A 15,664-nucleotide genomic window follows, 5' to 3' on the forward strand; every position below is an offset into this window, starting at 1 on the left:
GAGCACTCTGCATTTCTCCTTATTAAACCTCATCCTGTTTACCTCTGACCATTTCTCTAACTTGCTAAGGTCATTTTGAATTATGTCCCTATCCTCCAAAGAAGTTGCAACCCCACCCAGTTTGGTATCATCTGCAAACTTAATAAGAGTACTCTCTATCCCAATATCTACATCATTGATGAAGATATTGAATAGTACGGGTCCCAAAACAGACCCTTGAGGAACTCCACTTGTTATCCCTTTCCAGCAGGATTTAGAACCGTTAACAACAACTCTCTGACTACGGTTATCCAGCCAATTATGCACCCACCTTATCGTGGCCCTATCTAAGTTATATTTGCCTAGTTTATCAATAAGAATATCATGCGAGACCGTATCAAATGCCTTACTAAAGTCTAGGTATATGACATCCACCGCTTCTCCCTTATCCACAAGGCTCGTTATCTTTTCAAAGAAAGCTATCAGATTAGTTTGGCATGACTTGTTCTTCACAAACCCATGCTGGCTATTCCCTATCACTTTATTAGGGAATAGCCAGCATGGGTTTGTGATAGGTACACATACCACATTTGTCTCAGCCAGGTGGGAGCAATCAGTATGAAATCTGCTCTCTATTTTCAAAGGACTTCTAGCAACAAAGGGAATCGGGGAAAGGCATATAAAAAGCCCTCAAACTATTGAAGAAGAAGTGTGCCCTCTGCCTGTCTGCCTTGTACAAGAGACACCTTTTAAAATGGGGTTGCCAACCATGCCTCTTTTTTCCTAAGGGGGGAAAAAGGAGTAAAAGCTATTACAATTACTTTTTTAAAAAAATTACAAAGGATAAACAAGAACAGAACCTCATCACCTCACAAAATGTGCACAAAAACACAAGCTATTAAAAATAAGGACTTTAAAAGAGAATCTAAAGTATTTGCAAATGGATTGCTAAGTAGTCATCTCAAGCCATAGGTTAGGGTGGTTTTACCATGCAGCATGAATTAGCCTATAGACAGAACACATATGTCAGAAGCATAGGAATGCATAATCCCACAATATGCCAACGTCTTTACGGCTGACCTTGAACGTTTCCTCAGCTCTGGCTCCCAACACCTTTACTCTATTTACAATACATTGGTGACATCATCATCATATGGACCCATGGGAAAGAAACCCCTGAAGAATTTCACAGGGATTTCAACAACTTCCACCCTACCATCAACCTCAGCCTTGATCAGTCCACACAAAAAATCCACTACCTTGACACTTCAGTACTAAATGATGGACAAATTTCTACCATTTATACCGGAAACCTACCGGCCACTACACTTACCTTCAGGCCTCTAGCTCCCATCCCAGACACATTTCCCAATCTATTGTATACAGCCAAGTTTAAGATACAACCATATTTGCTCCAATCCCGCAAACACCTACAGGATCTATATATAGCATTCTTAAAAACTGAAATACCCACATGGTGAAGTGAAAAAACAGTTCGACAGAGCCAAAAATGTATCCAGACATGAACTACTTCAAGACAGGCCCAGAAGAGAAAACAACAGAATTCCACTTATCACCTATAGTCCACACCTCTCCAACACATTATCAACAATCTACAACCTATCCTAGAAAATGACGCCTCACTCTCAAAGGCCTTGGGGGAAAGGCTAATTCTTGCTTACAGACAACCCCCTAGCCTCAAACAAATTCTTTCCAGTGACCACGCAACACGCCATCATAATCATCCAGGAACCCACCCCTACTTAGACACATACTAGTTCACTTTATCAGGAGTGAAATAAATACAAAGAATTAACTATGCCCAGTAATGATCAGAGAATGGCAAAAATAAATATGTCGATCTCCCCAATACTTCATCATAGTCCATTTACCTTAAAAAGAGAGGAAGAATTTATACAGTAGAGACAGAAGATGGGGCCTTTTGTCTCAAGCAGGAACTCTAATAAGAGAAACAGAATTCTAAATAAGTGTTTATTGTTTAGCTACCAAAAGCAGGTATTGCTAATGATGCTTCGTACCAAGATAATGCTACACATTCACACTACAAAAGAGGCGGACGGAACCACTGTATTACTGATTTAAATCTTAACATCTAATCATTCAACTTTACAAAAAGTATATTGCTTGTTTGGCTTTATATTAGCTAGGGATCTCTGGTGATAGCTTACTGTTGTATTTAGAAGACAGGTCATGCTTACAAGTATTTTTCTCCATGCATAAAGCTTGAAGCAGGGTGGGATTGGGGTGCAGGGTCTAGGCGGAAGGGAGGGACGTTGCAGGAGCAGGCTGTGTGTGGGACGAGGCTGCTGGGAAGTGGGCTCAGGGTCAGGGTCTGGGTGGGAGGTAGGGTGCAGGAGTGTGGTGGAATGTGTGGTCTATGTGGGAGGGAGGGAGGATGCAAGAACAGGTTGGGGGTGGGATGCAGAGTCTGCGTGGAAGAGAGGGTGCAGGAGATTGAGGCACTTACCTGGTGCAGCTCCTGTTTGATGGGAAGAAACAGGCGGTTCCACACTGCCCTGTGCTTGAAAGCACCACCCCCACTGCTCCCATTGGCCATGATTCCCAGCCAAAAGGAATGGCAGGGGAAAAAGCCTGCAGGGACAAAGAGATTCCCTGCACTATTAGCATCAAATGTGCTTCCAGCCCTTGGGAGAGGGGGAAATGGCAGCGTGCAGAGCTTCCTGTCCCCCCACAGGCAGAGCTGCCCCAGAACACAGTATGCAGAGGCTTTAGTGGCTGCATATCAGTGCCACAGGCTAAGGGGACCCCTCTTTCCCCAAAGCCCTGGGCTGCAGCCCCTAAAACCTCTTTCATAATTCAGCCCTGCTTCCCCTGCAGCTGAAGTTCGCACTCGTGCTTTCAGAGGACACCAGGACTTGGAGACTTGCTTGGAGACTAAATGTGGGACTACAGCATGAGCAAGAGATCACACCGCTGCATGCAAAAGCCCAGAGCTTCACCGTGTGCTAGATCTGGTATGCTGCAGGTCAGATCTGGCCCATGGGCCCTAACTTCCCTATTCCAGATATAGATAAACCTATTCTCTTGCTCAGAAATGAAATATCTTTGCTCCAGTACTTCTATTAAATTTGTTGTCAGTTGAATGCATTTATCAATAGCATTTTTTCTTCTGCAACATCTTTGTATTCATCACCATTATTGACTTCTTCATTATCTTGTTTTCTTCATCATTTCATTAGCAACTGGTGCATCTTCATCAACTTCCATGAAGTCTTGTAAATTTTTCTCTCCCAAATCCTTTGCAAGCTCAAGCACTACAAGGTGGGACGTACTACCAGAACACTCCATTAATTCACTAATAATTTTCTGGTTTTCAGACACTTGAAATCCAGCAAACTCAGACTCCTTATTGATGTCAGGACTGTCCTCAAACATTAGGGCTGGCCACAATTTGTCCCATCCATTCTTCAGAGTAGATAAAGTTACTCTTTCCCACGTTTTAGTTAGTGTCCAACTCAGACTCACAGAAACATGAAAGAGGAAGGAACCTTGAGAGGTCATCAAGTCCAGTACCCTGCTCTTATGGCACAACCAAATACCATCTAGACCATCCCTGACTATTGTTTGTCTAAGCTGCACTTAATCTCCAATGATAGAGATTCCACAATGTCTCTAGGGAATTTATTCCAGTGATTAATCACTATGACAGTTAGGAAGTTTCTCTCAGGGTACATCTACACAGAAGGGTTTAACTCAAAATAAATTGCACAAATTGAGCTACGTCAAATGCGTAGCTTATTTTGAAATAGCTTATTTTGAAATTGGGACCATCTACACAGCACTTATTTCAAAAGAGAGCACTCTTTCTCTAACTTCCCTTACTCCTCATATAATGAGGATTACAGGAGTCAAAGTAAGAAGTCCTCCAGCTTGACAGTATTTCAACATTATTTCAAAATAACTGCCCGCTGTGTAGACACAAATACTCAAAAAACAAAACAACCTCCCCCCACACACCACCTGAAATGAGAATTAAGCAGCTTTCCTAAGGAAACCAAAGAACCAACAGTGACTCAAGAGTTTAAATTTGCACATCTATGGATCTTAGTTTGTTACGTCACCTTTTACCACCTCCTCATCAGGAGGAAGGATCTGCTGCTCTGTATTAAAAAAACCATAATGATTAAGACTGTATGGTTTAAAATACACAGTTTCAACAAGTAGCACTACATTTGGTAGTCTATGGAAAGAACTAGCTACTTATGCTGCAGACAAAAATCAGTAATTAAGAGCTTTGAAGAGGAGCAGGAATGAAAAACACCATCAGAAAATGGGTAATATTACAGTCTAATCCTAAAGAAGTCAACAACAGATTACAGGTTTCTTTTAAGGAAATTAAAATAAATAATAAGAGAATTGGGAAGGATGCGGATGGATTTTTCTGCAACATGGGGGAGAAGATTAAAGATACTATAGGTATAGCCCTAAAACTAAATGAATACTTTGATGCTGTTTTCAATATGTATGCTAATATTGAATATACACATGAAGGCAGGATGGCTGACAGAAGTGAGTGCACAAAAATGAAAATGACCACATCTGAAGAAAAGTTTTAAAAGTTTAATATTCTGAAATCAGGGGGAAATGCATAATTTCCATCCCACAATACTGAAAGAAACTGGCATGTGAGATTGCTAGTCTGAAGGCATGGATTTTCAATAAATCTACACATTCAGGGGTGGTAACATCTGACTGAAGAATAGCTAATGTAATACCTATATTTTAAAAAGGTGGGAAAAAAGTGATCCGGACAACTACAAACATATCAACCCGACTTCATGAGCATACAAGGTTTTGAACAAATTTTCAAAGAATAAATAAATTCCAGAAAAGTGGATGCAAAGCTACATGGGGTTACCAAAAGTAGCTTGTGCCATAGTAATCCGATATCTACCTCTGAGGATATAACTTAAATTTTATATAAAGGAAATTCAGTAGATCTAATATACTTGATCTTCAAACATGGCATCTGACACTGCATATGGGAAACTGTTAGTTAAATTAGAGAAGATCAGGATCAGTACAAGAACTGTACGGTGCTTAAGAACTGCTAATGGGGAAAAGGCAATTGGCTGTGCTGAAAGGTAAACTATCAGACTGGGGAGAGGTTCCTAGTGGAGTTTCTCAATAACTGATCTTGGGACCAATCTTACTTAATATTGTTATTAATTTTTGCACAAAAAGTAGGCATGTGCTAAAGAAGTTTGCATATTATATACAGCTGGGAGGCAGTCTCAATGAAGAGGATTGTAATATTCATCTAGAAAGATCTGGATGACCCTGAAGACCAGAGTAACAGAAATAGGATGGAAATGTACAAAGTGCAAGGTCATGCACTAATGGTCTAATAATAACTTCTTACAAATGGAGGCAGCTAGAAGAGACAGAGAAGGAGACAGACCTGGGTGTGCTGGTTAAACACAGAATTATAAACCACCATTGTGATTCCTAGGCTGTATCAGGCAATGCATTTCTAGTAGAGAGAGAAGCATTAATGCCATAGCATAAGGTATTAGAAAAACCTCATCTGGTACACTCTGATCACACAAAAATCTTTTTGCCATTAGTGTGTGTGTGTCTTGTAGTTGAATAAATAATTAACAAATAAGCCTGGGTTTATTGGTTAATGCTATCAACTGCATTCATCCCCCTCTCTCCCAACCCCACTACCTCTATATTACCCCACCACCCCCAGGCGGCTGCCTCTGATAGAGAGGCAGCAGCATGGAGGCAGCAAGCGGGAGCTGGTACACATGGGAAATCAGCTTTCAAGCCAGCTGCCCACACATATCCGCTCCCACAGAGCGACTTCCCCTGCCCTACCTCTGTCCGCGACGGGCTCAGGCTCGCTGGAGTGGGGCCAGAGCACATTGGCTGCCAGCCCAGTGGAGACTACTGAATAGTCACATAACCTCTAAAATTTGATGCAATTACACTATTATTGAATTAATAGACATCTATCATCCCTATTTGCAATATGGTAAGCTAGTATGAGTAAACAAATTAAAATTCATGTCAAAATTAAGTTGAATTGGTACAAATATTCCTTCAGTGCCAAAAACAATTAGATATGGGATTGTGGTAACAGGTTTAAATTCTGCACTCTGAAATTCTACACTTTTTTTTTTAGTAGTACACAGCAGCATGAAGGCTATGATAATTATCTATGTTCTATACATGTAACACATGTAGTGTTAAGACATCTATTAGAAGCAGTCATACTTTTGCACAAATTTAATTTGTGCGTGCAATAAAAACTAAAAAGGTACTTTATTGTACACAAAATAAATAGGAAAAAACAAGCTAAGTCTCATTTTAATTTTAAAAATCTATTAGGCCCTATATAGAAGATGACTGTAAATGTACTGAACTTACTAGGCAATGGGCTTAAATTGTAGCAAGGGTAATTCAGGTTGGACATTAGGAAAAGCTTCCTCTCAGGGTGGTTAAGCACAGGAATAAATTGCCAAGGGAGGTTGTGGAATCTCAATCACTGGAGATTTTTAAGAGCAGGTTACACCTATCAGAAATGGTCTAGATAATACTTAGTCCTGCCATGAGTGTAGATAACTGATGACCACTTGAAGTCGCTTCCAATCCCACAATTCTATAATGCTATAAAGTATTATTTTATGGCATATTTTTCAATACATACATTTCACAATTTTAGAAAACCTTATTTCTCTGTGTGATACAAGGACCGCAGCAGAAAAATTTTATATAAAGAATTTGCAAAAATTAACTGAATAATCTCATATTGCACCATGAGTCAGGATAAAAGGCTAAAGAAAAAAATCTAGATCAGTGGTTCTCAATCTTTTGGCCCATGGTCCACCTGGCTCAATACAAAACTTTCCATGGACCACCAATTGCTAATGGACACTTGCTGTTAATTTATATAATTATACCTGAGCCATTTTGCTAGTGCTGCAAAATGGGAGAATGGGTTAATTTAACCAGTAAGAAAGGAAATATTAAATTATTAAACAGATGAAGCACTTTAACTTTCTCGTGTTAGTTTATCAAAGTTCATTTTAAATACAGTAAAATATGAATTAATGTCAATACAAAACGTTTCAATGTTTTCTTTATTTATGGCAGGGGTGGGGAACTGACCCACAGAAAAAAAAAATCAGTTGGGGATCACACAAGTGAGAAGCAGAAAAACCCCTCCAAAACCCCCAACCATCACTGATGTGGCCCCCAACTGAGACACCTCACTCCTTTGGCATTCCAGCCCCATGAGCTGAGGGGAAGGGACAGGGAGAACTGATGTTCTGGGTTCCCATGAGTTAAGATTTACTCTTCTGAGGTTTGGGGTTAGTGGATTTTGTGGACCCTCTGAGGTTCTCGGGCAGGGACAAAAGAGGGGTTCAGTGGGAGAGATTGGGCTGCCAGTGAGTGGAATAGGGATGGGGGTGCAGGATCTGGGAGAGAGGTGTGGTACAGAAAGGGATGAAGATGCTAAGTAGGATGCAGAAACAGGCTGAGAGTAGGGAGTTTGGCCGGGGGGAGTGGGCAAGAGCAAGCAAAGGTGTAGTATGTGTGTAACCAAGAGGAAGGGTGCAGTGCAGGATCAGGGTGGGGTCAGGGTTTCTGGCAAGGAAGGAGGGCGCAGGAGCAATCTGGAGGTGCAGGGTTGGGGTAAATGAGGGGGACTGAGGTGCAGGATCTGGGCATGAGGGAGGTGCTTACCTGGCTTCGCGCAAGTGTTGCTCCCAGACAGCCTCCCATTGGCCACAACTCAGGCCAATGGGAACAGCGGGGAAAGCCTCCAGATAGCACATCACTGCATTGCTGTTCCCCCAGCAGGCTACGGGGGAGCAGCAGCGCATGGAGCCGCTTGCTCGGTCTCTCTCTGTGAGCCCGGTCTGGCAGGGAAGGACGGGGCTTTCTTCGCACACACGCACACCCACACCTCCTCTTTCGCACACACAGCCCTCAGAGCAGGAAGCCTGAGCTGGTGCTTCAGCCTCGTGGCAGTTGCGAACCTGGAATACCAGGGGAGGTTCCCCGCTGTGGAGGGATGTGGGGGGAGAAGGGGTTTAGCTCAAGGGGTGGACCACCTGTAAGGCAGCTGCAAACCAGTTTGAGAACCACTGCTCTAGATAAGACGAGCAGTCCTATGGCACCTTAGAGACTAATAAATATATTATATCATAAGCTTTCGTGGGTAAAACTCACTTTATAAGATGGTGCACGCACGCATGCACGTGTCAGTCTTTAAGGTGCCACAGGGCAACTTGTTTTTAAAATTACAGGCTAACATGACTACCCCTCTGAGTCTAGATAGGACAGTTACCTGTCCATAACTGGTGTTGTTAGAAGTGTGATGTAGGTGTGTGTTCTCGCCACACTTGTGCTGGAAGTTCTTCCCTTAGAAACAGGCAAGGGAGAGTGCCTCTAGTGACCCTGGAGTGACACCTCCTTTGAACACCTATACTGCTTTTTAAAATTTGGCTCTTGATTTACTATTATTCCCAATAAACAAAGTATGAAGTGTGTTTCCTTCATCCATACTCTGCCAATTAAGCAAATAGCCTCCAGGTTCATTAAATAAAACTGTGCCTTTTTGGAAGTGTCAATTTATTTTAAGAATAGGCATGCATTTACAGTACATTTACAAGAATTATTGAAAAATAGTAAAGCTTTCTTTTAAGGATTAAGATATACTAAGATTGAAATATTAATTGGCTATCATCTAATGAATTTATTGCATAGGACACTTCCTATGTTTGTTTGCTGTCAAAGGAACCCAAGAGTGATCTTTTAGCATTCTATATTAAAAACAACATGAAAGTATACAATAAATGTATTATGTATAACAGCTAGAACACATTTATTTTCCTTAAGATCCTGCAGTAGTTATAGAGATTGGAAAACCTTCAACCTCAAACTAAGTAGTTCAAAGACAGCCCAAGTTTAGAGACCACTACATGACCTGTTTGGTGCCATATCTGAACTGAACCCTTGTTTGTACATACCCCTAGTACAATGAAGTCCTGATCTCGATGGGTCCCCTGGGAGCTACCAAAATGCCAACAGTCCAAATGCTAAGGCAGAGATACTTACATCACAAAAGTCACAATTACACCTGGCATTCTTTTTGGCATTGTAGAGAAGCCAAAAAATAAACAGGCACAGAGAATGAATTATCTTCACCTACAGATGGTCCTCCAAGTCAGGGGTGAGACACAATAGCAGGTCAATGCAGAAGAAAAGTTGGCACAGCTATTGGCTATACTGTGCCTCTTCTGCAGAAAGAGGACTCCCAAATATATCAATACAGCATCTTTCACAAAACCTGAATTAACTTAGGAGAAAAAAATCCATCACCAAATCTTTCAGAACTTGCTGCTGCTTCTAGAGGAAAATTTCAATTTTTTTGACTTTACGGTGTGACTTATGAAGATTAGGATTTTAACAGGGTTCAAAAAAGAGCAAGATAGATTAACCGAGTAGGGATGTTAAATTGCAAGTAACTGAATAATTGAATAGTCAATTCATTTTACATCGACTATTCGATTAGTCAATAGGGCACTTCTGCCTTTGAAGTGTAGCTATAGCTCTAGGGCAGCTGCTATACTTCAAAGGTGAAAATGATGTGTGGAGCTGTCAGGCTCCTCACGCCATTTCAAAGTGGCAGCGCCCCGTGAAGCCCGGGATTAGCTGGGGACTTCCCACCCAACCCCAGACTCCATGCAGTGCTGCCACTTTGAAACGCCATGGGGAGCCCAGAGTCAGGCTCCATGCAGCATTTCAAAGCAGCAGTGACACAAAGAGCCTGGAGTAGTGGGGGGAGTCCCCAGCTGATCCCGAAGTCAGTGGGGGGGCGTTCACAGCTGATCCTAGGCTCCACGTGGCGCTGCTGCTTTGAAGTACCACCTAGGATACCAGACACCTGGCAACCCTACCGGACAGTCCAGTATTTGAGCCCTCTGCCCGGTTTAAAAAAAAAACCCAGACAATACTGGACACATGCACTCTGATTTTTGGGCACCGGACGGAAGCCTGATGTAGGCAGCCCCGCCCCCGCCAGGCTTCTGTGCAATCACAGGCTCCCAGTGGCGTTCGTGGCCCTGCCTCCCAGCTGGGAGTCCCAGGTGGGAGGCGGGGCCGCAGTTGCTGCTGGGTGCCTCTGGTCAGAAGCTTCCATCCCAGCCACTCCCCGCACCTCTGCCAGGCTTCTGTGCAATCACACGTTCCCAGCAGTGTTTGTGGCCCCGCTTCCCAACTGGTTGAGATCACTGCTTATCCTGCATTCTCTCTCCCCCCCGCAACCAAAAAATACTGGGTGTCCGGTATTTTTGGGGAGACCATCTGGCAACCCTAGTACCGCCTCCTCTTCACCCCTCCGCCCTCCTTGCTGCCTCTTTTTGATAGAGGCAGAAAAGGGGGGGAGGGGAGAGGTAGGGAGCAGCTAGTCAACTAGGCTGCTGACTATCCGATAAGCATTTGCTTATTCATTTATTACTGATTTCAGTATAAATATGCTGCTTCTGTGCTTAGCCATCTATGGTTGAGGAAGTCCTGGATACCAGGCCAGGGAGCTATTATCCGTCAAAGTTATTAAACACCACCAGTACCCCAAAACCAGAAGTCCTTCTGTGTCTACCCTCAAGGGGAAAAGATGTATCTACTCCCTAGTGCCACAGACCTCATCCTGAGTGCCAAAATCTTAATTGTTCCCTACCCACTTGCCAAAGCCATCTGTACCTTCCTCTCACCTCCACCTGTGACACCAAAAAAGCTCCCCAACCTATAGTGCTTGTCAATAAAACACACTGACAACTCAATGTTTAGGAAAAGTATGACCTAATCACGATAATCTTACTATGGAAATGCCTACACACCTTCAGGCAACAAATTTAATACAATATAATTCAATAAACCTCCAATTTTGAATTAAGAACATACGAATGCCCTAATCAATGGTCCATCTAGCCCAGAATCCTGGCTTCTAACAATGGCCAGCGCCAGATGCTTCAGAGGGTCTGAACAGGACAGTGCAATTATCAGCAATTATCACATGATCCTCCCTTAATGTCCACTCCCAACTTGTGACAGTCAGAGTTACAGGAATACCTAGAGCAGGGAATTGTGTCCCAGATCATTCTGGCTAAGATTAATAAATTTCGCAATGGATATAATTTATTCCTACTGTTTGTTTCCTATCTTTCAACCAGCTACTGATTCATGAGAGGACCTTCTCATGACTACTTACTTTGCTTAAGGGCCATAAGGTTCCAAACTGAAGGCTTTCTTAAAGTTCAAGCATATTATATCAAGGAGATAAATCCTTGTCCATACACTTGTTGACACACTTAAAAAAAAAACCTAACAGTTGTGGAGGCATGATTTCCCTTTTTGAAAGCCATATTGACTCTTCCCCAACATATTTTGTTCATCTGATAATTCTGATCTTTATTAGAATTTCAGCCAATTTGCCTGATACTGAAGTCAGTATTACTGGCTTTTAATTGCTAGGATCACCTCTAAAGTCTTTTTTAAAAAGTCACCTGACATTTTATAAACTTCAGTGAATCAAAAAAATTCAGCATATTATATTGGAAAAATGAGGGAAACCTGGCACAGTGTACCTTGGAGGAGGTGAATGGGAGAGAAGACACAGAGATGGCCTGCCTTCCATCACTTTGGCCTGTTTCCTTTGATTATGGGAGAAAAGTACCTGTTCTCAACCAGTGGATAAAACTTCTTATAAAGCAGTGGTTCTCAGTCTTTCCAGACTACAAGTTGCACCTCACAAAACCGGAATTTTCTGATCTGGCAACAGCTGTGGTTCAGCAAGACCACGGATGTTCCTTGATCAGAGAATCCAGATAGCCTCGTGGCAGGCAGGCAATCCAGGAGGGGCTGGGTTGAAGCAGAGGGATGGAGCAGGAGCTGGTGCCAGCCCTTGACAGTCTGCAGCACTGGGACTGGGTTAGGGCAGATCCTGTGCTGCTGGAGGCATGCCAGCGACAGACCGTGGCAGCGCAGGGCCGAGGCCAGAGCCCCAGGCAGCCCGTGGAAGCGGGACCAACAATGGGGGTTGATGGCAGCCCCCAGCAACATAGGCTGGAGCCCCAGGCAGCCCACAGAAGGAGGGCCAGAGTCTGTGGGCTGTCATGGGGCAGGAGCCCACACTCTTGGTAGGCCACGGAAGAGGGACTGGTCCAGGTCTCGAGAAAGCCCCAGCAGCACAAGGCAGCGAGGGGCCCGAGTCCCAGACAGCCCATGGAAGCCAGCCTCCAGCAGACTGTGGTAGTATGGCACTGGAGCTTATGGTAGTGCAGGCCGCTGAAGTCTGGTAGACAGTCCGGCTGGGGCAGCAGCAGTGGGGTCAGCAACTCTGTAGGAAACCCAGCAGGGACTGAAGGGAGTCCCTCTGTGCCCCTTCCCTCCTCCCCCCAGCTGGCAGAGTCAGTGGCTAGGAGCTGTGGCATGGAACCATCTCTAGTCCAGTAAATTCCCTGGTTTGGGACCAGTAAAATCCCAAGGGTGCCGGATAAGAGATGTCCAACCTGTACTGTACCCCTTTCAGAAGTCTGATTTGTCCTGAGTACCTTCAAGTTTCACCTCACTTAACTGCTTGCTTACATTAATCAGACAAATGTCACAGCACATTGTTACTGAAAAACTGCTTATTTCTCATTTTACCACAATTATAAAATACATCTATATCTTGTTCGATATAATGGAATATAAAGACTGCATTTACATTTAAGTGTACAGTATGTAGAGCAGCATAAACAAGTCATTGTATGATATTTTGATTTGTACTGACTTCACTAATGCTTTTTCTGTAGCCTGTTGTAAAACTAGGCAAATGCCTAGATCAGTGGTTCTTAAAGTGTGTCTGTGGACCACTAGTGGTCCCCAAACATCTTGCAGGTGGACCACGGACTTAGAGCTCAGTCTCTCCCTCCCAACAGAGGGGAGGCTGAGTTAACACTTCAGCTCCACACAAACCCTGCAAGCTTGGACCACCAGTGCCAGCTTCCTACACAGGAGATGTGGGGAAGGGAGAGAGGAGTCCTGAGTCTAATAGTCTGGATCTCTGTGATGCTGCTCCTCATACCTGGGGGAACAGCATTACAGGAATCCCTCCCCTGGAGGCTTTACCTGCTGCTCCCATTGGCTGGAATCCTGGCCAATTGTAGTGGGGGGCAGTGCCTGGTAGCAGTTGGGGGTGTGGAAGCAACTAAACGCCCCCCATCCCACTCATACCCAGACCCTCATCCCACTCCTGCACCCTCCCCTTCTAGACGCCCCCCCCACCCGCAGCCTGCTCCTGCACCCTCCCCCCTGCCCAGACACCCACACCACTCCTGCACCCATTATGTCATCATGGGTGGTGGCTGGTGGTCTGGGGAAAGGCTTGCATTGAGTTTGGTGGGCCATGAACCAAAAGGTTTGAGAACCACTGATCTAGATCAGTTGACATACTCCCTGCAAGGACTCTGCATACCCCTGGAAGAAAAACCACTGTTTTAGAGCACTCCACAATCCAATGTTATCTCTTGGAATACATCCAAAAATCTCATTTCAAGCAGCAGAGTGATACTAACTGTTTAAAAGTTATCACAAGGAATTATAATTTTTCATTATTAAATCGGGGATGCAGGTTTTCCAACAGGAATTCTTTGGCATTTATAGCAAAATGCGTTAAATACAGGAAATCTACGTATAGTATGCATCTGAACAATGTAGCTTATGCCAGGAAAAGCTGAAAAGACTAGCTGATGTACTATTATTTCAGCTGTTTCTTTGATAAAGATTGAATGCAATTGTTCAAGTTGTCCTCATCACATCCAATAAATGTTTTGGACTCACAAAAAGAGTTATGAAAACAAAGTGAATGAAAGAATGGATATTTAAAAAAAAACATTTTAAGGTAATTTGCTACTTTTAAAAAACAGAAATGTAGCAATGCCAGGCATTAATAACTGTAAGATATACAATGTATTTTTGCTACCTACCCACCATACCTATTTTTGTTTCAGATATAGAAATATTAAGAAACGTAAATTAACGTTTCATAGAATAGGAATGTACCGCAGATTAAATACCCAACAACTAAAATATTTAATATTCAAATTACAATAGCCAATTTTTGCACAACAGCTTGTTTGTTACAGTAAAATAACAAAACCATAAACACTTCTAGGAAGTGCTTTTTAATAGATATCAGATATATTTAATATAAATTCTGGGTATTTTTCCAGTAACAACTTAGTTCAGTTACTGTCAATAATGATTTTAGAGGCATTCTAGTTTGTTCACACAGAAAAAGCACTGCAGCACTCTGAACACTTCCATTATGCTACACAAACTGTGCGTACTGGTAACTTAGTTCTGCCCTGCCCCCCACCCAATACCTTTCTGGAGTAGTGACTTCACATCCTTTGACATCAGCACAGCTAGAACGGGGGATGGGAGAGTCACAGTAGAAAGCAGTAAAACCTGCTTTTAACTATGCAAGCAATGCATCTCTAAATTGTCCAAATAGCATTTAATACAAAACTGATTTCCAAATTCCACAATTACATTGAGGCTGCATCAAAACCGAATAAATTCTGCTACAAAGGACTTCCTGCTTTCCTTATCTGAAAATCACAATAGCCATTTATTAGCTAGCCACACACAATTTCAATTCACTGAAACACACAATAACTCACCTCTAATATGTAAAAGGGCCACGGGCTGAAAAGGCCCATTGGAATTGGCTGCATCAACCACCATCCTGCTGCCAGCTTTATTACATGTCAACATCTAGGCTTCAGCAGAAAAGGCAATGTACTCCTTAAGGCAAGAAACCAGCCTCCATTTTAGTTTAAAAAAAAAGGAAACTGAAGCTCTCCGCAGCTGGAGGGAACTGGCTAGTTAGTGATGTAAGCAGTCAGGAGAAATCTGATTGGCTAATAGCAGCAACTTAAAATGACACTAAAAAGCTGCAAATGAAAAAAGGCTTCTGTGTGGCTGTCACTGCATTAAGCTTGTATGTTTTTCTGCTTTCTCTTATGCCTCCATTCATCAGTAATTTAAGCAGAGAGCCATTTTCTCAGCATACTCTCATGAGCTAAACCTGCAGCATAAACAAACTTATCTTGACAAAGGAGCTTGAACAAATTACTGTAAACTTTCATCCATGATGATTTTACTGTTGGCACTTAGAGCATTGCATATAATGTGCACAACATATACGTGTGTAAAGTGTTAAGCATAGTGCACATACATGTGCTGAAAACACAAAAGTTCAGACATTTTCTGTTAACAATTGTCACACTCTCAAAAGCCATGAATCTCATATATTTACCTTACTGTATTCAAATAATTAAATCTAGCATGAAAGATTAAATTTCAATGCTGTACCTCCTAATTAGTCATGCCAAATAAATCAATACACACCAAATGAATAAATAACTTTAGTAAGCAGTTAATTGGACACTTCATAGAAAACTTTGCTAAGTTTTCTGTTAAGATAAAATTCTTCTTTTATACCTCATTTTTCTTCCTTATATCCTTATTAAGCAGAAAGGTAGGCACCTTTAAATTTAATCTAAAATATAACCTGTTGTAAAAATCAAGATTTTATAAAAACAACTTTCCATCATTTCACTTTTCAAAATTCAAATAATCA

General features: G+C 42.5%; 1 protein-coding gene across 4 annotated transcripts in view; it reads right to left on the reverse strand.

Annotated features, from left to right (window-relative positions):
• Positions 1-15,664, reverse strand: part of PPP2R5C (protein phosphatase 2 regulatory subunit B'gamma) — a 187,862-nt gene that overhangs the window by 104,802 nt on the left and 67,396 nt on the right. For 2 of the 4 annotated variants that reach the window (XM_006119994.4, XM_006119992.4), the window contains exon 1: positions 14,703-14,879. The exons of the other annotated variants lie outside the window; for them this stretch is intronic. In XM_006119994.4, coding sequence (XP_006120056.1) covers positions 14,703-14,796 — 94 coding nt within the window. In that variant the 5' untranslated portion in view covers positions 14,797-14,879. Of the gene's footprint in view, positions 1-14,702; positions 14,880-15,664 lie in introns of those variants that run through there. 4 annotated transcript variants of the gene reach the window in all.

The sequence above is a fragment of the Pelodiscus sinensis genome, chromosome 4 (assembly GCF_049634645.1).
Source record: "Pelodiscus sinensis isolate JC-2024 chromosome 4, ASM4963464v1, whole genome shotgun sequence".
Classification (NCBI taxonomy): Eukaryota; Metazoa; Chordata; order Testudines; family Trionychidae; genus Pelodiscus; species Pelodiscus sinensis.